Below are 25,352 nucleotides of genomic sequence, written 5' to 3'. Positions count from 1 at the left end.
GTCCTGAGAGCACTGAGCTGCAAGTGTGAACCTGACACACGCTTACCCGGAGTGCCAAGCCTAGACTGGCCTGCCTAGCCAACGCAGTCAGCATTCCCTTAGACAAACATTGACTTACTTGTTTGGAAGGTGGAGGGACAGAGAGTGAGACACAGAGAGCACTTCTATCTGCTGGCCCACTCCCCAAGGGGTCACAGCAGCCAGGGCCGGAGCAAGCTGAAAATGCATATGATTTCTCATGTAGGAGGCAGGGACCAAATACTTGGTCTTCACCTGTTGCCTTCCCTGGTCTGTTAGCAGGAAGCTGGAGCAAACACAGAGCAGCTGGGACTCAAACTCTTGTTCTAATAGAGGTTGTTCAGGTGTTACAAAGGTCAGTTTAGCGCACTGTACCGCAGCACTGGTCCCTACCTCCTGCGCCCTACAGCCCAGATCCTCTGCCCTCCGAGTATGCAACAGCCTTGAGGCTGATGATCACTTTGACTTGGTCTGGCATCCTGTCATGGCAGCTTCGCAGCCATACTGGCTACTGTGCATGTCTTTCTATGTCTGGGCTGTGAGCAACAAAGACTTGTTGCTATGGGCTAAATGGTGTTTTCCCCATCCCTAAAATTCCACGTGTTGAAGCTGTCATCCCACATGTGACCACCCTAGAGGGGCAGCCTCTTGGAGGTTAAGACCAACTGAGGTCATAAGCATGAAGTCCTGATCCAATAAATGAACTGTCCCTTAGAGGACAAGGAGGTGGTCACCTGCAAGCCGGAAAGTAAATCTGCACCGTGAGCTCAGTTGACCAGCACCTTAATCTTGGTGTTGTAGGGGAAAAATAATCTGCTATTTAAGCCCAAAGTCAGCACTGTTTGGTGAAGACAGCCTGATTGACTTAGAGAATGGCCTTGCAGTTTTGTGCTCAGAAATGGTTTCCTTGTTTTTGGCCTGCCACCTGGGCAGAGGAGGAAGACAGAGCTCCGTGGAGTACTGCCAGTGCTGCCCTGTGTGAATGGGCTTGCCCAAAGCACGCTGGTGTGAAGAAGTCTCAGTCTCATCTCCAGTCCACTCCCAAGTAGCAGGAATGGTTCCTGCTCCTCCCTGCACCAGCCTTTCTGCAAACCCTGGTTTATAGTGTCTTTGCAGTTGGTTTCAAGCCATAAGCCACTAACTGTAAGAAAGTCAACAAGATTGGGTGCTTGTGGCTGGGGTGTAGTCCAGCAGTGTTCGTGGGGTGGCTGTTTAGGCTAGCAGGGAAGACATCCATGTGCCACAGTGGACTAACCAGCTCTGGCCTCTGACTGCAGCTTCCAGACAGTGTGCATACCCCGGGAGACAGCACTGATGATCAAGTACTTGTGTCCCTGCCCCCACCCCCCACCCCATGGCAGAGACCTGGGCTGGGTTCCCTGCTCCTGGCTCCAGCTCTGCCCTTGTGGGTATTTGGGAGCAAGCCAAGAAAACGCAATTGGAACATTCTCTTTTTCTTCATTTGCCTTCCTAATAATAAGTAAGTAAATAACAATGCTCAGTCCTGGTCAAACAAGAAGCTAAGATAAAGCAGCTTGGAGGGGTAGGAGTTTATTTTTTTCCTTCTCTTTCTGCCCTACTATTCCTTCTTCATATAATTGTCCACAGTGAGCCTCTCTCTAGCCAGTATTTAATAAGATCTGTCTATGTTCCAAGATCAGTCAAGTACCAAGAAAATACAGTTTCTTCTGGTTTCTGCTCCAAGGGTTGCCTGAAGATTTGAGATTAGGTTCAGATACTGAAAGTAATGACTCACTGCCGGGAGGCCTCTCCTCTCGGCTGGGATACGAGATGGAGAGAGTGGCAGTGCTGTGGGCTCTATAGAGCGGGGTGTTCAGGGAAAGTTTGAAGAGGATTCTTTTTGGGGATGAGTGAGAGTCGGTGAGGCCAAGAGTGATGTGCGGTTGTTAATTTGCATGCTTGAGAGGCTGGAAAATAGAAAGTTCTTCACCCAGGATGTGGCAATCATGAATAGCTAACAAGTAATCACTGCTCTTACTTTGGTTGTATTCATTAATGTTATTTTTAGTATACCTTGTTTGCAGAATGAATTAGAATTTTTGGCCTGTTTCCTAATGCCATTTATTTAGTAAATGTCAGAACCAGGATCCATACCTACGTCTATCTGAATCCCAAGCCAGTGGAGAGTGTGGGTGTAGTTCTAGCACTCAGGAGAGCTCAGAACTAGAGGTCCCAAGAAGATGCCTTTCTGTGTGCAGTGTGCCCTGTGATAGGATGTAGTGGTTGACTGGGCTCACTTTCATTGCTAGTTGTTAATCCTGAGTAGAAGGGTGCTTGCCTCCTCCCAGTGATCCACGTATTTCCACAATGAGGTCTGACCTTCAGGATTTTGTGTCAGACAGAGATGGAAGCATCTAGGTTTGGTTCTAGTTGTGGGGTGAGTTAGTGCTTTGTAGAAGTTCCCCACTGGGATGTTTCCAGGAACTCTGCTTGGAAACCACAGAGTGTCAGCTTAATGACCACAAAGAAGCAAAGTGTGAAACCACTGGGAGAAGTAACTCCCAGCCTGCACAACTAAGCAGCTGTGTCAACCACTCAACACTGAGCCTACCCGTTCTTGACATTTGTTTCATTTCAAACATCACACCTCAACATCCTGATGTCAGGGAGGCAGTGTGTCAACCACGGCCTGTATTCCTCACGGGTTTGGTGTCTTTTCTTTTTCCCCTTGTTCTCCATCTGCCGAACACCTGCCTTTGTGCTGCTCAGAAAGGGGACCCTGGGGATACAGTAGTCAATCAAGCTGACCAGGGTCTTCCCCTTTGCAGAGTGGTGGGCTGAATATCATGGTCAGAGTGGTCAAGGGTCAGGGAGATAAAGGAAGCCAGTCAAGTGCTTGGGGGTGCTGGGCAGGAAGAGCTACTGTTTTGAAAGTGTGGTCCAGAGGAACCTCTTATCGGGAGAGGATCGCTGTGCTGAGCTTCAGAAAGGCAGATGTGTGCTCATGGGAAGGAAGCAGGCACAACAGAGGGTGACAGGAAGGTGTTTTAAGCCTCCTTCTTGGTGGAAGTGAACGCTGTATTATTTCTGAAAGAGCACAGAAGCAGAACAGCCAGAGAGTGAGGAGGAGGGGCGGGATGGATGTGGCCTAGCAGCTGCTGAGGTTGTGTGCCCAGGTGTTTCCCATCCTGGCTGTGCAGTTCCACAAGACTAGGAGCCACCCTGTGCCCTGGCAGAGCAGGGTGCCAAGGCATCCAAACACTCAGGGAAGCATCGTGCCAGGGCATGGGTGACAGCAGTGAGCATCAGACCTGCAGCTGGCAGGAACGTGGCCCTGGAGTGGGCAGGGAAGCCACCTGAATGGCTGATGACCTATGTGTGGAAGGGCAGATGGCAGTGTCTTTGGGCCCCCTCAGCCATGGCTTCACCTTTGCTATAAAGACAGCATTACCAGGACATGTGAGTAGGATGCTCTTAGAGAAAAGGGCCTGGGGGCCATGAGATGTCTGTCGCAGCCACTTTGTCCCATGCTGTAGCATGAAGTCGGCCATAGATGGTACACAAACAAGGAGCAGGGCAGTGTTTCCACTGGTTGATTGGAAACAGGTGGTGGGCTGGGTCTGGCTCATGGGCTGTGCTTTGCTTACACCATCCTGTCAGTAAATAGGGCATCGGTTTACATGCATGGCTTATTTTGCATGCTAGATTAAGTAGGCGACACTTGAGGGTAATCCCCTTTAGCGACTGCAGCCTGGGGTGTGGGGCAACTCAATCCACATACCTAGATTGTGTGACCTATAAACTCCTGGAAGGTGATGTAAAAAAAAGTAAGTGGGAGGAGCCAGCATTGTGGCTTAGGGGATAAAGCTGCTGCCTGCACTGCTGGCCACCTAGGGGTACTGGTTCAAGTTCTAGCTATTTCACTTCTGATTCAGCTCCCTGCTAATGTTCTGGGGTGAGCAGCAGAAGCTGCCCCAAGTGTTGGGTCCCTGCACCCACGTGTGAGACCAGGAGGAGACCCCTGGCTTTGGCCTGAAGCAGCCTGGATCACTGGGATCCTTTGGGGAGTAAACCAGCAGATGGAAGATCTCTTTCTCCCCCTCTGTCACTCTTTAAATAAAATAGATCTATTTAAAAAAGTGAAGGAGCAGACTCAGCTCTTGCCGAAATCTGGTTTTATTTTCTGAACCGGCATTTCAGATTGACCCTTAACTTCCAAGTAGCTCATTTCTCATTGCATCACTGTCTAGTTCAACCAAGAGGCCAACTGATCTCTCTTACTTTATCAACTCCTGTATTTGTAAATGTTGTATAGACTTAAGTGTTCGAGTTATTGATAACTTGGATTTCAGATGCAGCATTAAATGGGTACTGAATACGTATGTCGTTTGCTAAATTCATGTACTCACAAGGTTTTGTAGCTAATACACGCTATCTTTTCACTCATTGTGTCTCTCTTGCACTTGGCTTTTCTCAGTATGGGCTTATGGCTTTTTCTGGTGAAGTTTAAATAGCCAGCGATTGCTTGCTTTTCATGTGATTGCTACCCGTGTCTTGTGGTAGCTACAGGGAGGCGGTGTGTGTGCGTTTCCTGTCCAGTGTGTGCCAAGGCAAATGTTGTGGATTCACCTGGGTTCCTCACGCTCAGGATCCTTGCCGACCCAAGGGGCTCTTCAAGTTTTTGTTCGATTTTCTTCTGTTCATTCACGTGTCTTCCATATCCTGCTAAATTTTCATGTGTTTTCATTCTTGTAGATACAGGTTATTAGACTGAGGTGAATGCAAAATGTGTCCTGCCTTTGTATAAATTTCAGTTTAGTTAGGAGTTTAGACTGAAAATATTTGCAAACTCACTATCAGTAAAAACACTTATCAGAAAAGTCCCGGTGAGGGTTGTGCAAGAGAGGAGTAAGCTGGTACCAGAATTCATGCCAGTGTGGAAGCGTTGTGAGTCTGAATGTTTGAAGTTATATAGTTTTGTCATTTTGCCATTTATTGACTTTGACATTCAAAGTTATTTCTGAAGTTAGTGCTGAAAAACCACGTGTCCGAGTTTTTAGAACCTTTGCTGACTGGATAAGCGAGTATCACATGCCCGTGGGTGGAGTGCTTCTCGGCAGTAGACGGCAATGCCACTGATGAGCGTGGGGCTGGGCTGCTGAGGCACGGTGCCAGGAGAGGATGCCAGGCTCCAAGCTGGCCTGCTGCGTGAGTCTGCTCATCCGACATTCTGGGCGAGATATAACTGTGTGAGAACACAGTCCTGTGGCTACCAGGGGGCATTTCTGGATGGTAGATATGATTGTATCTTTGTTAAAAACCATGACACTGTAGTACATGCAAATGGGAGCTTTGTTGATATTTGAATCTTTTATTTCATGCAGACAGGTCTTTCATCTGCTGTCTTACTCCCAAAATGCCTACAAAAGTTGGGCAGGACCAGGCAGGAGCCGGGAGCCCAGGATGCTCTCTGGCTTTCCCACCTGGGTGGCAGGCATCCAAGCACTCACAGCACCCGCTGCTGCTTCAAGTGGTGTGTGCTAGGAAGCTGGAATCGGATGTGGAGCTGGGACTCAAAGCCAGGCACCCCAGTGTGAGGGCATCCACAGTGGTGTCTGCCACTGTGCCAAGTGCCTGATTCCTTCTGGTTAAAGCAGAATGGGCAAAGGAGATGCCATTTGAGAACGTAAAATAAGTGTAATGGTAGTGGTGTGCTTGGCATTCATAATAAGAAATAACTGTGTTCTTCTAAATGTGAATCTAGACCGCTGACACAGCTACTCGGTTTACTGAGTTGGTGATGATCACAGGCCTTCCCAGAGTGGACGGCATCCTGGCCTCTGCCCTCGAGTGCGGAAATGGGTGAAGTTATATGTCCCCCGGCAGCTGTAGCCCAGTTCTCTTGTGCATATGGAACATTTTGCTGCTCTTTATGGTAATTGCTTACCTGCCTTGGTCTGTATATATGGTGTGTGACAGTTACGGTGGCTGTGGGAACCATAAGTTTAAGTTGTGTGACTTTGCTGTGAGTACAACCGGCCATAATGTTGAATTAATGTCATTCCTTACACTGAATTGCCATTGTGGTAAGTGCAAGACTTACTACCTGTTTGAGTAGATGCTCTGTGCTCATTTTTGATAACATGTAAATGATAGCAGAGAGTGGACTTGTCTGTCTCCTAATTGGTCTCAGTGGCAGCAGCCTGGAGGGCTCTGCAAGGTTGACACATCTGAAGCCCGTATGGTCTCAGACCCTTCACTGCTCCAAAGGAGAAACTGCCAGATCATCGCGATCCTTGTCTAACACTGTCAGTGCTCAGCCCTGCTCGTTCTGCAGGACCGTTCTCGAGCAGGAGTGAGTGAGTGGGGCATTGGTTTGCTTCAGAACACTAGACATGGTGAGGCGTGGTGGGAGCTTTTGGAACACAGGGTATCAGATGGTGTTGGCTGCTTGTCAGTTCATGTGTGTGAAGACATGGACTTTGCAAGTGTTAACAGAAAAAATTGATTGGATTGTCAGGAAATGAGATTTGCTGATATACAAGGCAAGCAAAGAAATGTTTTGAATTGGGCTTCTTGAGTAAGGTCCGGTCTTGGTCATGAAGAAGGCCTCAGGCAGTGTGGCTTCACTCACTGGGCTGTTGTGTATGACAGGCATGGGCCATGGCAAGGACAGGGGAAGGTTGTTTGGTTCTCCATGGCTTCTGCCGTGAGGTTGAGTTAGGGCTCTGCTCCTGCCCGTGAAGTTGTGCATCCAGGACCAGGGAGATGCAGTGACTGAAGTCAGAGCCTTTGGGAACTCTGTGTGCCTGCTGCCCTTTCTCCAGGAGCCCACATGTACTCACCTGAACAGAACCGTGGCATCCCCGGTTCAGGGCTGGTGGGGAAGCGACAGTTGCCAGGGATGCCTAAGTGGGCCAGCAGGAGAGTGGAGCTACCTTTATCTTAGGTGACAGAGACTGCATCCCAGATAAACTGAGTCCACCTTTTCTGGTTAGTTCTTGTCACACAAATGGAAGGGCAGCCCATACACTGAACCTGGCTATGCAAATACCGCCTCTCCAGAGGCAGAGCCCCGAGACAGGCTGCCTGCAGGGCTGACACTCATTTGCTTCTGTAACGCGGGCTTTGTTTTCTTCTTTGACTTGCAGAAGCTCAGTGGAAGCATGGATCTGAATGCTATGACGTCCCGGAATTTTGAAGAACAATCTGTGAGTGACTCCCTAAAACACACACACACACACAAATGACAAACACCGAATGCTATACATGTTTCTTATGAAACTGTTGAAATTGGGTTCGGATCTCTTGTTTCAAAGGAAGGCCAGGCTGTACCCACCTAGAAAAACAGGCCCCGTAGGTGGAGGTCATTCGTTCCGTGTCTATTGATTGTCAGACTGGTGTAGATTCTCCTAAAAATACAGGGCAGCCACGAGGTTGAGTGAGATTGTGGAGGCCGCACCAACCTGAGCTCGTACAAAAGGATTGTCAAGGGCAGTTTTAGCCACAGGATCGATTAATTGAATGACAAATGGTTTTATCTGCCCTTTCCTCTGGAGGAAAGATACAAATTGGGACTGGCTGATCACAGCATCAATATTTAGAGGCAGACTTGAGTTGGCCTGCATGGTCCATGGGAGCTGAGGAGGTGAGGGGAGAGGAGTCACCAGTGCTGGGTCTTGGACGCGCAGTGAGCAGGTGCACTGAGGGGAGCCTGTGTCAGGTACAGTGGGATCAGCAGGGGTGGCCTGGAGCTTTGCTGCATGTGCACGGTGGCTGCCGAAGTTGGTGGGTGTTGGTTGGAAGGCGGAGAAGGGGGAGGAAGTTTTGTCGTCTGAGCTTGGAAACGCAGCTGCCTGTTAGCAGAAACCAGGGCACTGGCTGCCCCTGTGTGCGCCTGGCACACTTTGGGACAAGGATTTCTGCAAGGGCTGGCAGGCTGCTCTCGCAGTTCTTGCAAGGATGAAAACGTGGTTGCCTCTGGATTTGGGTAAAATGTCACTGGGAAGCAACATGTGGGGCTTGTTCATAGTGCGGAATCACCAGCTCCCATGCAGTGGGAGTTGGGGGGCAGCAGCTGGGCGTTTTAGGCCCCTATCCCTGAGATGCTCGTGCCTGATCCTTTGTTGCACTAACCCCACTGTGTTCTGGGTCTGCAGGCTCTCGGGGAAGCAGGCGATGGCGTGAGCGGCCTCCCGAGCCCCTTTGCGTACCTCCTCACCATACACCTGAAGGAAGGCCGCAACCTGGTCGTGCGGGACCGGTGTGGTAAGCCTGGAACCTCCACTTCTCCTCCCTGGCTCTGGTTCCTTCGTGGTCTCGGCCATGCTGGAGCTCAGCTCCGAGCTTCTCCAAGCACAGGCCTTTTCCAGTGAATTCTTTTAGTGCAGGAACCAGTAAATTCTCCTCCAGACCCTTGAAACATAGCAGCTTTCCTACTTATTGCTTGCTGAACTTTTTCTTTAGTGGAGGGTTAAGCTTGTGATGATAAAGAAAAAAAAATCATTGTAAAAATAAGAGGAGGGGAGAGGATACAGCAAGGAGCATTATTCTCTTAAACCTGTGGATATGAAATGTGTGAAATTTGTTCCCTTCATATCAATAAAGAAAATGAACTTACAACCAGCAAGAAAGCTGCTTTAGAATGACATAAGTATGACGGGACATGCCTGAGTCACAGCCCCGCTCAAGAAGGTGGCCCCTCTATCCTACGTCTTACGCACAGGATGACGTGGGTAGCTGCTTGGTGTGAGATCGCAAGTTGGTGCGAATGTCCTTGGGACCCTTGTTCTCCTGCTTTGGAATCCCTGGGCTGCTGCCTCACACTCACCGTGTGCCTGATGTGTGTGTGTTTCCCACGTACTTGTGTGCTGTGCCACATGTGGTCACACCAAGGGAGGTGGCACTGCGGTGCCATGCTGTGCTGCCATGCACATTCTCTTGCCCATTGCCTCAACATTGGCCAAGCTTTTCTGGGTGTGGTCTCGCCTTTTGGTTCTCACCTTGCACTCCGGCATGCGGTGTTTCACCTGTTCCCTTCTGAGGAGAGCTGTTGTGTTCCCACGTTCTCAGTGGGAGTGAGGAAGCTCCCTGTGCGTGTGAACAGTGACAGAGCGCAGTGGCCCCAGAGCTCCTGGGCAGAGCCAGGGTCCTCTCCGCCCGCTGCGCGCTTGAACGTTCCCTGTCCACACTCCCTCATCTAAGGCGAGGATGGTGAAGTCATGTCCTTCAATGCCAGTGGGAGGACTGTGGCATTCAGCTATGCAAAATGCCCCTTACTCAGCTGATCTTTTTGTCTTAATTTTTATATTCTTGGTCACATTTAGCATTAATATTTGTTTCCATATACTGCAAAGAATTCTCTCTCAGTTTGTGGCTTTTTAATAACAGTATGATTTCTTTGGTTCCCCCAAATGGTTTTTCTTTCTTTTCTTAAACATTTATTTATTTATTTGCTTCTTTGAAAGAGTCAGAGAGAGATGCAGGGATGGTGGGAAAGAGGTCTTTCATGTGCTAGTTCACTCTTCCAGTGGTTGTAACAGCTGTAGCTAGCTGATGCAAAGCCAGGAGCTAGGAGCTTCATCTAGTCTCCCAGAACGGAGCAGGGGCCTACGCATGTAAGCCATCCTCCACTGATTTCCTGGCACATTAGCAGGAAGTCGGATAGGAAGTAGAGCTACTGAGACTTGAACCCATATGGAATGTTGGCAGGCATCATTTGCTATGCCACAGCACTGGCTGGCGAGGAGGGCTGTACTTCAGAAAATTCAAGGAGAGGTGAGATGGGTGTTAGTCCCACGTGGAAGTGACTTGTCCCATTCCTTGATCTGGTTTGTGGCTCCAGCAGCCTAGCATGTAGACCCTGGGAAAGCAGGGGAGGGCTCCGGCAGCTGAGTTCCTGTCTGTCATATGGCAGACCTGGGTGGGATTTCTGGCTCCTTCCTGTGGCCTGACCCAGCCCAGGGCCTTGCAGGCATTGGTTGAGTGAACTCGCAATTGGGAGTTCTCCCTTCCTGCCCTCTTACCTCGCACCTTTCGGTTCCTGCCCTGCACCCCAGCTGCCTCTCACTCTGCCACTCAGATAAGAAAAATGGTTTTTGTAAAAATGAAATTAAGCTGTCAGTTTATTCGGGTGCAAACAAGCTTTGTAAACCATGTAAACAGGGGCCCTTCAAAAAAACATGAAAAAGTGTATGCTATGAAGGGATGACGTGTGATTTCAAATCTTTGAAATATCCCATTTGCAGGAGCTCTGGGCGTTTCTGTGCTTACTCTTTCCTGTGTTCTGGCAGCTGGGGCCGTGTCTGCCTTGACGTCTGGCTCTGCTGTCCCGGCTACTCGTTCCGTCTGTTGTTCCAGAACACCTTTCCCGGGGAGGCTGGGCCTCGGGACTTTCTGAGCCTTCTCACTGTCTTCTGCAGGGCAGTTCCCAGCCTGACCCTGTGGCCAGCTGCTCACGTTCTTGTGAGCTGTCAGTGGGGCAGTGCTCCGCTCAGCCGTGGAGATGTCCTTTTCGGACTGAAGTTCATTTTCGCGCAGTTGAGGGAGTGGCGGCCATCACTCTCTGAGCCCCCTGAGGAAGTGTTTGCGTCTCCTGTCTGGTGCTGGGGCTCCTGCGGTCAGTTTGGCCTTGGCCGCCTCGTCCTGAGGACCCGTCCTCTGCCTGCTTGCTTCTCCCCGGAGGCGCCCCTCTCTCTGGGGCTGTGAGTCCTTCGTCTGCAGTTGGAACTGTTGTTTCTGCTCACTGTGGTGAAGGCGGGTGGGAAATGCAGCCGGTCAGGGCGAGCCAGTAGTGCAAGCTGGCTGCACCTCTCCTGCCTGGCACCTCTCCTGCCTGGCACCTCTCCTGTGCTGCCCTCCCTGCATGGGTGGGCCTTTTGCCTGCCGTGGGAGGGCTCTGGTGGCTGCTCTGCCTTCCCTGGACCAACCTTCTCCCTCCAGGCATTGGTGAGCAGTTCAGGCCACCTGCTCTTGCGCATGCCTGTCACTGCTCTGCAGCCCCCAGACTCCTTGTGCCAAGGCTGGCTCACAGGCTTCCGCTTGGGGTACGGGCTCGCGCGTTCGTCTGACCTCCAGCGTCCTGGGCTGGCCGAGTACATCCGTTTGCTAAACAGGACTTCTCTTTTTCGTGTGGTTTTTTTTTCAGGTGTAGATTTTCAAAATAGTGACACATTTTGTTATCTTATTATGAAATTGTTTATCAGAATAGCAGTTAGCCCCTTCTTATGTTCTGCCATGGTGGTAACGTACCCATTGGCTGGATGAATCCCACTACAGTGAATGATGGCGCAGAAGCTCCGCCAGCCTGAAGTGATCTCCACGTCCAGGAGGCCGGCCTCATGGACTCGCTGCTCGTGATCATACAGCATCCACGTTGTTTCTGTCAGATAATGTTGACATCTCAAGATGAGAAGAGCCTGCTAGAGAGGAGGCACTGTGCGTTAGCAGACAGAAGGGGTTCTGTGCGTTGGCAGCACTCTCTTATTCTAAACTTCTGTGACTTCCCAGGGGCGTGTAACTCAGGCCTGGAACTCTCAGCTCGGGCTGCTCCTGTCCTGTGTGTCATCCTGATGGCGTTACACCGGCCTTGGCAGGCAGAGCACGTGGTGCGCTGAGTCCACACCCATTACAGCAGATTTCCTTGTGAGTGGTCCGTGGGCCTGTTACGTGGTGGTGCCGTGAGACGTCAGGGAGTAAATGAAAGGGCAGGCTGGGGAGACTTGTTCCATGCCTTGCTGTCTTAAGACTACAGGGGAGTGTTCGTGTCCCGGCCATTGTCACCTCTGTGTTGTTTCATTAGAGTTGAGTCATCGGATGGGAACATGGCTATTACCTACGTAGGTCTAATATAACCTAAGTATATTTGCCCCATACGGGGTCTGGGTCATCAAAACATTTTTCCTCAGCTCTTATTTTGAAACAATCAGTGTCTGTTCCTGTGTGTCTTATTTCTTGGGAAAGTTAGTCATGACCCGTTTAGAAAAGAACCCCTTCCCATCAAGGTCATGTCTCACGCCGATGGTGTGTTGTGGCTTCTGGGACTGTGCTAGTTTATTCTCAGTGATTACCAGGATCAAGTTAGTGGGCAGGGGTGGCCTCAGCATTAACGTGTCTTCTGTGGACAGGAAGGAACTTGCGATTCCTGCCACGTGGGCTCCTGTGTAGGACTGACATCATAGCTCAGTACAGGATCTTCCGTGAGCTGTCCTTTGGACCATGCTGTGCCGACCTGAGTGAGAATCGGAGCTACAGGACTTGAGGAAATCACATACCGCAGAGCTCCAGTCCCAGGGTGATTCGGGGGCCGGGATGTGCCCCAAGAATCTGTACTGAAAGTAGCTCCCTGGGAATGAATCTGCGGCCGCTGCAGGTGCTGGAACCACTCTGTGAGAGTCAGCTCCCTCTGGCCGGCCACACACCTCGCTCCCAGGGTCTTCACCGCAGCACCTCCGTGTTCTCCCCGTCTGTGCTGCCTCAGTGTAATGCCGTGGGATGTTGACCCAGTTTGGAAGTAATAATAGGTACAGAGAACCATGCAATGTGCTGAAGTGGCGCTTACAGATTAGCTGTGCAATGGCAACATACTTTCTGGACAAGGGCATTTGAAAACTTTTGTGAAAAAATTAAGAGTATCTGTTCATGTTGTTGTGACATTTGCTGCAAAAATGTCTAAGCACGGACTTCACAGTGTTTTATAACAAAATGAAAAGTATTTTCATCCCATTTTCCGTGCCCTATTTGACATATCTTTGGATACCATATTCTTGGTGGTGGTTGCGATGCTAAGTATCCTTCAGATTCGCTCCTGTGTGGATTTTTGTAATTGATTAAGATGCTAGCACTCTGTTAGAGCAGGTGATGGCTCGTCCCGGAATGCCCCGCTTACACGCGGGCCGTTCCCGATGACCCTTGGTTCCTGACTAAGGACATCAGCCTTTGGCCCTAAAGGAAAGGCAGCATTGAAGTCTGAAGAGGCTGGCAAGTCCTGCAGAGGGCAGTGGTGCCTGCCCGTCGCCTTGCCCAGCCCTGTGCTGGTCCTGTGCCCGGACCTGGGGGTGAAAGCCAGGAGGGTGCCTGTGGTCTCAGTGGTGAGAGCCAGGGAGCAGTGACCATGGGTCCAGCTGCGGAGGAAGGGGAGCTAAGTGGGGGACTGGATTCAAAAGCTAGATTATTCTGTCAAGGTCACCTGGGGAGGCAGGATTCGGAGAAGACTGCTGGGGGCAAGGAGATCTGAACAGCAGGATCGTCCCCTTGTCTTTGGTCCACTTGTGGACGGTGTGGTGCAGGCGTTGAGAACAGCATGTGGCACAGTACCCTCCCAGCAGCCATACCAGTCAGCAGTGAAGAGTTCCCCAGCCCTGTGCCTGCCGCATGGGGTGGAGCCCCTCCCTGCTGCTGTTGGCACCGGGACTCTTGGTCGCCCTTGGTGACTTGTCTCCCCGCTGTGTGTGCTCTGCCTTCTACAGAACCGACGGTTCCCAGATGGGGTGTTGATGTCCCATTACGACGGGGTGTCTTCCTGGCTGTTGGGATGTGGTGCCGTGGAGGGCAGAGGGACAGCTGCAGGATCCTGACTACCCACTCGTGTTTGTTCTCGGTTGCTTTGAGGAAGCTGCCGGTTTTGCAGTGCCCCAGTCTGAGCTGCCGTGAGCGGTGGGGAGCAAAGCAGCAGACAGAGGCTGTGTCCCTGTCTCTGCTTCTCCACCCCTCGATGATGAGCATCAGTGGGATTTGCTGTCGAGTCTCAATGGCCGCTGCTGGACCCTTTGGACGACTGCCAGGGAGCAGCTGTGCTGGGTCCAGTGGCTGACTCCGTGACAGGGCTGGAGGAGAACACGTCTGAGTGCTGGGGTGCCATCTCTAGGTCCCTCCTTTGCCCACTTCAGACATAGAGCTGGCCTTCCAGGATGTCCAGGTGCAATTTGGACATTTCTTGTGAATTTCTTTAGCGGGATCAGAAGGGAGCCCCAGCTTGACAGCAAGGTGCAGTGGGGTCCGGAAAGGAACCAAGCAAGATAGCTGTCGCGTGGAGTGGTCCAGGGTCGCCAGTTAGCTGCTCTCTGTCCCTTATACAGAATGTGTGCACACACACACACACTCAGAATAAACCCGGGAGAATCCCAGGTCATTGGAAAGAGCCACCATCACCGGGCGGCTTAGTAACAAAGTCCCAGGCGTCAACCTGCTGTGGTGATGGAAACACATGAGCGTGAAAAGGCCTGTGGGAAATGGAATTGGAGGATAGGTTTAACGCAAACAAATGCACAACCTTTCCATTCAAGGAATCTTCGAAAAGTTCATAAAAATGTGTTACGAAAAAAGCTACACGTTTCAAATTTTTTTTGCACTGAAATAAACTTGTTTCTTTTTTTTCCTTGTGGATATTTTGAAGTATCTTATAAATGAATAACATTGTGGCAGGGCTGGGGTTGTGTGAAAGCAAGCTAATCTGCCTGTCCCACCCTGGCACCCTCTGCTGGAGTGCTGGACCAAGTCCCATCTGCTTTGCCTGGACTCAGCTTCCTGTTAACGCTCCCAGAACGGCAGCGAAGGATCAGACCTGACGGGGCCTCCGGCTGCAGGCTTTGTCCTGGGCTGGGGGAGGGAGCCAGCAGGAGAAGCTCTCTCCTCCTCCTCCTTCTGATGCCTTCTGCGTCCGCCCTCCCTCTCTGTCATGCAGTCTTTCACATAAATACCTGCAAAAAAGCATAAACAAATAGATACATAAATAAGTCCTCTTGGCGGACACACGTTGCAGGAGGCATGCAAGCGTGGTCACGCACACAAGGCTGCCCTGGAGACGTCATTTTCCGGGTTCTCCAGGATGCCCTTTGCGTGCGTGGCAGGAGAACTTCCGCCTTTGTGCAGTTCCAGCATCCGGGGCCACGGTTGCATTAAGCAGCCACGCTTTCTTCCTGGACATCTGTGCTTGCTTATCGTGTTCACCTGCGTCTCACCCAGATGCGGCGGACGGAGCACAGCTGCACTGGCTCCTCTGAGGCACCGTCGCACCACCTGCCTTCCTGCTGTCTGTCCTGCCGTCGTGTGCTCCCCCTGTTCTTACCACTCCCATCTGTCCCTCCCACCCTGTTCCTTTTGGTTTCCCCATGCCACTTCATGCCAGGGTTCCCTCTCTTTGCTTTTTCTATTTTGGGGCAAGCTCCTTCCTCACCGATAAGACTTAGCATCATTTCTGCTTTGCCTGCTACAAGGTTGAGACCGGCAAAGCAGAGGGGGTGCAGAGTGACCACTCAGTGTTCAGGCCAGCTCCCACACAGCTTGGTTGACACATGAGGACACTGGGCCCTGGCTCAGTGTCCAGCCAGGGAACATGGCTGAGCCCTGGGCATCCTACGCTATCAGGACTGATGCTGAAGGACATACAAGGCTTTGCCGGAGCGTCAGCTCTTCATGCAGGAGGCTTCCTGGTCCTGAGATAAATGCTCGGTGCCTGCCCTGCCTGCTGGACAGCCTTGCCCTCTGTGGTAAAGCCCTGAGGTTTCTTCACCTTCATCCCATACTAAGGGCTTCTCTGCTGTGGACTGAAGGATGACTGTGATGCTGCTGCCCTCTGGTGGCAGGCCTGCAGCATTGCAAGAGTGGCGGGAAACGCCGGTGCAGGTGTTGCCATAGCACCGCGGGTCTGAGTCACCTTTGGCTGTAGGGTCGGACACAGGAACTTCTCTCTGCTGTGCATTTTAGGCAATGAAAAGTCACACCTCCTCCTCCCAAGAAATGGCTCTGCTTCTGCACTTCAAGCACATGTAGATTTTAAAAAATGTTTATTTAGGTAGTTATTCAGTTAATTGGAAAGGCAGGTTTACAGAGAGGAGAGACAAAACCATCTTCCACCCTCTGATTCATTCATCAAGTGGGCCGCAACAGCCAGAGCTGAGCCGATAGGAAGCCAGGAGCCAGGAGCTCCTCTGAGTCTCCTATGCAGTCGCAGAGTCCCAAGGCTTTTGCCCTCCTTGACTGCTTTCTCAGGCCAGAAGTAGGGAGCTGGAAGGGAAGAGCAGCAGCCAGGGCATTAATTGACACCCATATGGGATCCTGGCACGTGCAAGGTAAGAATTCAACTTCTGGGCTATTGCGCCAGGACCTGCACAGGTAGATTAAAAAATTAATAATTTGAGAGTCACAGTTGTAGAGAGGGAAAGATGGAGACTGCGCAGTGCGGCAGCCAGAGCTGGGCCAGGCTGAAGCCAGGAGCTTTTGCCAGGTCTTCCACATTGGAGCAGGGCCCAAGCACTCGGAGTATCTCCACTGCTTTTCCTGGGCACCTGATCAGGCCGCTGATGGCAAGTGGAGCATCCTAGGTGACATGAACCAGTGTCCCCACCAGCCCCGCAGGCAGGTGTCTGACCTCTGTTCTCAGACTAGCTCATTTACAGGACACGGGAAGAGGGACGGGCCAGGGAGGTCATTTTTACGTGTGAGAAGAGTTTCGTAGTGGTAAGACCTCCCAGTAGTGCAGAATTGCTGTGGCAGCACACTGAGCAGGTGGCTGTGCCGTGACTAGGGTGTGCTCCCATGTCAGTGCTGTCTTACTCCTGCTGTTGTGTTAGGCTGAGTTTTAGGACCGTAGGATTATTATGATATTCGTGCATTTTGTCTTCAGAGGCAGCATGCTTTAGATTAGCTGTGGGGAGAACACAGCATCCCTGTGGTGTGGCTGTCGGGGTGAGCAGAGCTCAGGCAGGAAGCCCTGAGCTGTGCTCGGGAGCAGCGATGTCACTGCTCAGCACGTGTGTGCCCTTCCATCCCCAGGCCTGCCGAGATGCTCCGTGGGGTCAGGCGTGCCTCCCATCCCCTCACAGAGCAGCGATGTCACTGCCCAGCACGTGTGTGCCCTTCCGTCCCCTGGCCTGCCGAGATGCTCCGTGGGGTCAGGCGCGCCTCCCATCCCCTCACAGACATACCAGACTCGTCCCATGTCCTACCATGTCCTTCAGAACGGGCCGTTTTCCCTTGTGCTGTCAAATGCAGTGGAGAGCACCAGGTGGGCCTGAGAGCCACAGGTTTGGAACATGTGCCATGCGAGGCTGTGTGCTTGCAGGGGCCCTGGGCTGGGCGTGTGTGTGCGTGCGTGTGTGTGTGTGTGGAGAGCTTAGCAGGTGGAACACAGTCATGCGCAATCAACATGCTATGACTGGCCTACTAAGTGGTTACACTCTTTTTTGTTTTTGAAGATTTATTTTCATTTAGAAAGGCAGATTTACAGAGAGGTAGAGAGATCTTCCTTCTGCTGCTTCACTCTCCAAATGGCCACAATGGCTGAGGTGAAGCTGAACTGCAGCCAGGAGCCAGGAGCCTCTCCCGGGTCTCCCACGCAGGTGCAGGGTCCCCAGGCTTTGGGCCGTCCTCCGCTGCTTTCCCAGCCACAGGCAGGAAGTGGATGGGAAGTGGAGCAGCCGGGACACACACCAGTGCCTGTGTGAGATCCCGACAGTTGGGCATGGAGGATTGGCCAGTCGAGCCATTCGCTGGCCCCTACACTTACTCTTCTTGTGGTTATTATAGTTTGGATTCTGTTTGTGTGTATTTTTCCTGCAGGAAACAGAATGGCTTTTTGTTTAAAAAAATAATCTGTGTACATGAAGGGTCTTCAGAAAGCCAGGCCAAACTGCATACTGTTAAAATCTACACTTAGAATTCATTTTTTATTGTATCAAAATCGACTTGGTTTAGAATTCCAAATTCTGCTGACTTTTGAAGTCCCCTATTATTTCAAGCTCATTGTCTGAATAAAAATTGTGGTGGACTGCTGACTTTTCATCTTGCGTTGGGCCCAGAGCGTGCCTTCCGGACGCGGCAGTGACCTGCGTTTCCTGGTGCGATGGCCCGCCCCTCGGCGCTGCATGCTGTGCTGTTTTACTGTTGAAGTAAAATGGGATCTGGCTATTAGACTGCGCGTTTATCAGCCGGTTTTATTTCTTCTAAAGTCATCTTTCTGTATTATAAAATTTTGCTTGAGGAGAAGAGGGCTCCGTAGCATGTAATGCCTTGTTTAGACAATGGGAATTAGAATTTAAATTTTTTATGATAAGATGTGAGGCCGCAGCTAACTTTTTGGGGCCTAAACTCATGCCCAACTCTCTTCTTCCTTTGTGAATTGTATATTAGGGTGGGTCACCCGTTCTGTCTCAGGGCCAGAATTCTTCGGGAACTCCGTCAGGGGACTGCCAGTTTACGGGTGAGAAAGAGGTGTGCCCTCAGGGGGACGGGGCCTTGCCGCCCGGCTTTGCATTGTCTCTCATGTCGATTCTCAGTCCGCGCAGCTTTACTTGGCCGCACGGCCGTCCGAGCAGCGCCAGGAGCTGCTCTGTCCCTGCCATCCCGGCGCTGCTCTTGGTCACTGTGAAGCGCCAGCAGTCATAAACACCGGCTTTTCCACATTGAAAAGTCATCATCAGTTTTTTTCATAAAAATTTAGAAACACTTTGGTCAGCAATTTTACCAGACATTTGAAATGACACAAATGATTCCTGTTCGGCAGGTGTTGGCCTAGAGGTTGTGGGAAGCCCGCATGGCATAGCAGGGTGCCTGGTTTGGAGTCCTGGCTCTGTTCCCAACTCCAGCTCCCCGCCAGGGCACACTCGGGGAAGGCAGCAGGTGCCTCAGGTCCCCGCCACCTGTGGCTCGAGTCTCTAGCTTCTGGCTTAGCGTGGCCCAGCCCGGGAGTTAACCAGCGGATTGTTAGTCTGTCGTTCTTGGTTTTCTCTTTTTCAAATTTAAAAGCTTTTAACAAGGTTGTACACCGGTGTGCTGTTGTGTCGTGTTTTGCTTGGTGTTACATCTTGTAATGTTCAGTTGGGTAAATGTCTTATTTTCCAATATCCACCATTTCTTTATGGCAGAGACATTCACAATTGTTTCTTGTGACTTTTTAAGAAAAGCGCCCGGCGTGTTATCGTCTTGTGCAGTCCTGTTCACTTTGCTCAATTAGGGGTTGGCTTCTCGTGGAGTACCTCATCTGAACAGCAGGTGGCGGGAGATGATTGCTGTGGTGTGGGGGAGTCGAAGGACCTGCTGGGCCAATCCATGGCTTGGAGGGCTTGGAGGGCTGCAGCCCGAGAGCCAGCCTGACTCCAGGGAGCTGTTCCCTTCCCTCTGTGGGCTCTGGCACCCTCAAGCCCAGCCCGTGGATGGAGCTGAGTTTTGAGATCTGTGTCTGTTGATTTTCTTTGCCACTCGGTGCAGGGCCGCATTCACCACGCTTGTGCTGACAGCTTTGGCAGTAGTGCCACGGAGGAGCTCCTCCCTCCGGAGATGTCCCTTGGCTGCAGTGTGCTCAGGGTGCTGGTGCTCCGCTGTCCCTGAGTCAGCTCGCCTGTCCTCAGGGGACTTGCACCTGGTCCCTGGAAAGGTGGAAAGGAGCTGGGTTACCATGGGTAGTCTGCCCTGTCTGCCCCTCTCCCCCGCCCCGCCAAGGTGCACTCACCCTCCTTTTCCTTGGCTCTAATGGGCCCTCCTGCAGGGGTGGCTGTATGGGCAATTGATTTCTGTGCTAGCAGGGAGGCTGTGGCTGTGTGACACCTGTCCTTTGGCTGGCTTGGTTCTATTGGATGCTGACAGGGTGCAGGCGTGTGCGTGCGTCTGTCTCCATGTCTGGCCTTTCATGGGTCTGGGCTTGTTCCCAGCATCGTTTTGATCTCAGCTTGCTTCTCTCTCTCCAGGCCACATGTCACTGTATGTGCAGCAGGGAGCCGGGCACAGGCTGGGGAAGGGCGCTATTCCAGAGGTCACCTCAATGCAACAAACTGCGTCCTATCTCCACCACGCAGGGCCTCTGGGAGTGTGAGCTTGGGTCTGCTTTGTGCCTGCTGCGTGCTGGCTGGCCAGGGCTTCAGCATGGGAGGAGTGAGAGCTTTGAGCCTGGGGAGAGCTCATGGCCCTGTGAGTGCTGGAAGGCAGGGCTGTCTCCCCACCAGCCTCAGATGGGTCAGCCTCCCTCCTCCCAGCCTCCTGAGGATTACCCAAGGTCCGAGGCCCGACACCTGGACACACGGCCTGGGCTGGCTCACCTTTTGTGACACAACCTTGGTGAGAACATCTGGGTGTACTGGCTGAGGCAGTCCCCAGATCCAGGGGGTGGGACCAGTATCCCACTTTAGCAGGAAACAGTGTCGTAGTGTTGGGGGGTTCGCTTTAGGTTGGAGTTGTTCTGCCTGCTCTCACTGGGAGGTCGGTGTGCAGCCAAGTGCGACCCCCGCATGCTTCTGTTCTCTCAATGGCGTTACTTAAGGTGATGCATGCCAACATGATGAGCCATGATAAACATGCTTATCGTTTCACGGTTACCTTTTTGAAAGCAAGAACATGTGAAAAACATGTTCTCAGCAACTTTGGGATCCTCAATGTGATATATTTTGAAAGGTTTATTTGTTTGGAAGGCAGCATTACATGGAGGAACAGACAGACACACATGTTTTCCCTGCTGGTTTGGCCCCCAGAAGGCTGCCATAGCCAGGGCTCGGCCAGGCTGAAGCCAGGAGCCGGAAGCCTCACCTGGGTCTGGCAAGCTGAGTGTTGCCGGCCCAAGTGCGTGGGCCATCTCCTGCTGCTCTCCTGGTGCGCTAACGGGGAGCTGGAGCAGGTGGGACTGGAACCAGTGTCCAGGTGGCAGCCTGGCCAGTGCTGTGACATGATGCTGTGACTGGTCCCCATGCTGCACGGCAGAGTTCCAGGCATCCTGTGCAGCCCAACATTGCACCATTGGCCCTTTTCCTCCCCGTCTCCTCGTCCACTCACGGCTGGACTCTGCCCTTCCATCCAGCACTGTGGATGTGTTTGCCTTTGCTTTTAGGGTCCATGTGTTAGGTGCCACAGTGTTGGTCCAGCATGGTGTCTTCTGCTTTGCCTCAAAGAGCAGGGTCCTTTGTTCCCAGGCTGGGTTGTATTCCTTGTCCATAAAACAGTGCAGCCGACAGTACAGGTCCCTTAGAGTTTGTGGAGAGTTGGAGGAGGTCATGCTGTTACTGATGCTATTACCAAACATTCATCCTGTTTATCTGTTCCATGAAATTTAAGTTATGCTTGGGCTGGCGATGCTTTTAGTATTGTCCCAATAGAAAGGAGAATGTTACGTTATTAATAATTCTGCAGTCTTTGGCGATGTGAGCTTCTGGAATGCAGATTGCTGGCAGGTGCATAGAGCTGGTGGTATCTCCCTTCACAGAGGTACCAGGCAGGGACCTCCTGTGGGTATCTGATCTACTTCATTCTGGTTGATTCCCTCTCCCGCATCCTTTCCAGTGCTTTCTTAGTGTGGCCTATTGGCCGCTGTCTCTTCCCCTTCTTTTTGACCTTGTTTTCTTCCTTTTCTGGTGTTGCAGGGCAGCCCTCCGTGGGTCTCTGAGAAGAGGCTCCGACCTGTGTGCGTCTGGTCACCTTGGCAGGCATGGTCGGGCACTGTGTGTCAATGCTGGTTTACCAAACCAGTGAATCCAGACATTTATTCACCAAATGCCCTGTTGACTGACATCACAGAATTTGTCAATTTAGGAAGCCACTTTGAAAAGTCTGTGGGAAAGTGGAATTAAAAGGTGGTTTAGGCATAACAATGTTGAAAGCCTTGTATAATTTTTTCACAGTATGCATGTCCTCCTCTTTGGACCTCCCTTGTATGTGTGGAACTCAAGGTTTTACTCAACATAAGCTTACATATTCATTTCCACTAACTTTTTGAAGCAGTTTGTGTTGACAATGCTTTTTTTGTCATCCCTAAAAAACCGATCATGTGAGCTCAGCTGTTGACATGTATGAAGAAGCTACATGTGCACTTGGACAAACAGCTGCCATCTGACAGGCTGTGAGCACAAGTCAAAGACAGCACTTTACACAGTACGTAAGGCATTGCAGAGCCAAGCCCTAAACATGAAAGTCTGTAACATGTCCTAGCTGGGCAGGAAAGGGTGTGAGAGCAGCAAGGTTAAGGCGGGAGACCCCCAGGCTGAGGGGCACAGGCAGGGCACGGCACACGGCCTCAGGAGGTCCTCCTTCTCAGCTCCCTGGGGCTTCCTTTTTATTAAGATGTATTCTGTTTTTATATAGAAGGTCAAGATGCAGAGAGAGAGAGAGATTTTCCATCAGCTGGTTCACTCCCCAAATGACTGTCCCATCTAGGGCCGGGCAGGCCGGACCAAAGCCAGGCGCTTCCTCCAGGTCTCCTACATGGGCGCCGGGGCCCAAGGATTTGGGCCGTATTTGTTTTCCCAGGTACATTAGCAGGGAGCTGTAGCAAAAATGGAGAGCTGAAACTCGAGCTGGCCCCCAAATGGGTTGCCAACACTGCAGGAAGAGGCTTAACTTACTGTGTTAGCCTCTGGAGGTTTATTTTCTTCTTCTTCCTCTTCCTCTTCTTTTTTTCTTTTGTCATACAAATTCTTATCTGTCAATGGCTAGATGAAGTTTATCAGTTTTGATAAAATTGTTGGTCACATGTGATCATTGATTTTCTGTTATTTGGGGTTTGGGAATACTTTCAGTGCATTTGGATTTGATCAGTTCCATAGAAGCATTGCATCTCAGCCTGTTCATGGGCGCGCCTTGTCCACAGTACTGCTGGGGACAATGCGTGGCAGGTCCCTTAGATGAGGCGTGAGTGGTCATGGGAAAATAGTCCAGGAATAGTCCAGTTAGGGAGATGAAACACATAGAGTGTGAGGCCAGCAGGAGAATGAGGGCAGATCGTCCTGTGGGTGGTGGCACAGCACATCTCTGAAGCACAGGGCCACCACGGCAGGGAGCACAGGCCACCACGGCAGGGAGCACGGGCCACCACGGCAGGGAGCACGGGCCACCAGGGCAGGGAGCACAGATCACCAGGGCAGGGAGCACGGGCCACCAGGGCAGGGAGCACAGGCCACCAGGGCAGGGAGCACGGGCCACCACGGCAGGGAGCACGGGCCACCAGGGCAGGGAGCACCGGCCACCACGGCAGGGAGCACAGATCACCAGGGCAGGGAGCACGGGCCACCACGGCAGGGAGCACGGGCCACCACGGCAGGGAGCACGGGCCACCAGGGCAGGGAGCACGGGCCACCAGGGCAGGGAGCACCGGCCACCACGGCAGGGAGCACAGATCACCAGGGCAGGGAGCACGGGCCACCACGGCAGGGAGCACGGGCCACCACGGCAGGGAGCACGGGCCACCAGGGCAGGGAGCACGGGCCACCAGGGCAGGGAGCACAGATCACCAGGGCAGGGAGCACGGGCCACCACGGCAGGGAGCACGGGCCACCACGGCAGGGAGCACAGATCACCAGGGCAGGGAGCACAGATCACCAGGGCAGGGAGCACGGGCCACCACGGCAGGGAGCACGGATCACCAGGGCAGGGAGCACGGGCCACCAGGGCAGGGAGCACAGGTTATCACGACAGCACGGGTCATCACTGCAGGGAGCACGGGCCACCAGGACAGGGAGCACAGGTTATCACGGCAGGGAGCACGGGTCATTACAGCAAGGAGCACAGATCACCACGGCAGGGAGCACGGGCCACCATGGCAGGGAGCACGGGCCACCACGGCAGGGAGCACGGACCACCACGGCAGGGAGCACGGGCCACCAGGACAGGGAGCTTGGGCCTAGGCCTGCCTGCCTGCCTGCCTGCGTTGGCGCACTGCAATTCTTGGGAGAGGAGCTGGTCTTCAGCTTTGCTGGAGTACAACTTCCTGTTAGCCTCAGGAATGGGAAGTTCTGTTTCCTGTGTGAGGAAAAGTGGACTTTGTTTCCATGGTGTCCTCTCTGGTTTGTGAGAGCACCCCACGCATACGATCTGAGCGTCTCAGCTGGAAAGAGGGAAGAGAAAACTGCTCAAAAGCCGTCACTATCTGCTTCCCCAGGAACCCAGGGCTGGCGGTTCTGTTTAACCTGCCACAAAGGAAGTGAGGACGTAAGGACCCCAGATGCAGCAGTGGAATCCGGCTTAGCTCTTCTCCCAACAAGGAAAAAGAATGATAAATATGTGTCTTTGTCCAGAAGTTCGCAATATGTCTTCATAAATAGGATGAGCAGTCAGCACTCTGATTTTAATAGGTCAAACTTATAATTTTTATGTTTCTGAATACTGCTTATTCAGCATGATTGCATATGTGATTTAATCTGCCTAAACACCTAAAATAATTGCTGGCTTGAAAATGAAATCTTAAGCCTTTCTGAAAAAATTTCAGGTATTAGTAAGCGTGAACTTAATGTGAAAGTGTAGAATTAATTTCTTTTCATGAGGACTCCAAAAGCAATAGAAATCAAGACCAGAATAAGCAAATGGGACCTCATCAAACTAAGAAGCTTCTGTACAGCAAAGGAAACAATCAATAAAGTAAAAAAGCAACCTACAGAATGGGAGAAGATCTTTGCGCACTACGTAGGTGATAGAGGGCTAATCTCCAGAACATACAAAGAACTACAAAACAGCCAAAACACCAAAACAAACAAGCCACTCAAGAAATGGGCACGGGAAATGGGCAGACACTTCACAAAGGAACAAACCCAAATGGCAAATAAACATATGAAAAAATGCTCAAGTTCCCTGGCAATAAGGGAAATCCAAATTAAAACATCAATGAGGTACCACCTAACGCCAGTAAGGGTGGCCCACATGAATAAAAGCACCAACAACACTTGTTGGCGAGGTTGTGGGGAAAAGGGAACCCTACTCCACTGCTGGTGGGGCTGAAGGCTGGTACAGCCTCTATGGAAATCAGTATGGAGAACATTCAAACAACTCAAATTCAACATACCATATGATCCAGCAATAGCACTCCTAGGAATATATCCAGAACACTTGTTTTATGAGAAACCAACATGCACTCCTATGTTCATAGCAGCACAATCAGTAATTGCAAAAACATGGAAGCAGCCAAAATGCCCATCAACAGAGGATTGGATAAGAAAGCTATGGTTCATCTACTCCATGGAATACCACTCAGCTATTAAAAAAAACAAAATGCAGTTCTTTGTGGCCAAATGGGCCAAACTGGAAACCATAATGCTAAGGGAAATGAACCAATCCCAAAAGGTTAAATACCACATGTTTGCCTTAATTTAAGATGATGTGATGTTATGTATAACGTGTTGTATTACGTATGTTATATGTTGTGTATAAACTAAAATTGAAATGTCAATGAGGTAGTCACAGAAGGTGGCTGGGAACTCGCATTTACTTTTAACATATTGGTTACTCATTACTATGTCAATTCCATAATGATGTAAATTTTTGCTGATGGTATGTTGGAGCTTTTAATTGATCGGGATGATACTCTGCTGGCTCTGTCTTCAGACCAGAGAGGGTATACCTAAGAAGCCGTTGAACTTGACTGGACAATAAGATGCTGGACTCTATGTTTGGTATATGCTTACAATGGGGGA

General features: G+C 51.4%; 1 protein-coding gene across 1 annotated transcript in view; it reads left to right on the top strand.

Annotated features, from left to right (window-relative positions):
- Window positions 1–25,352, top strand: part of MCTP2 (multiple C2 and transmembrane domain containing 2) — a 192,783-nt gene that overhangs the window by 44,692 nt on the left and 122,739 nt on the right. The window contains exons 3-4 of the mRNA XM_004593169.3: window positions 7,131–7,190; window positions 8,139–8,247. Coding sequence (XP_004593226.2) covers window positions 7,131–7,190; window positions 8,139–8,247 — 169 coding nt within the window. The remainder of the gene's footprint in view (window positions 1–7,130; window positions 7,191–8,138; window positions 8,248–25,352) is intronic.

Source organism: Ochotona princeps, chromosome 6, assembly GCF_030435755.1.
Source record: "Ochotona princeps isolate mOchPri1 chromosome 6, mOchPri1.hap1, whole genome shotgun sequence".
Classification (NCBI taxonomy): domain Eukaryota; kingdom Metazoa; phylum Chordata; class Mammalia; order Lagomorpha; family Ochotonidae; genus Ochotona; species Ochotona princeps.
Note: the sequence above shows the minus strand (reverse complement) of the source record. Positions and strands in the feature narration are given on the sequence as shown.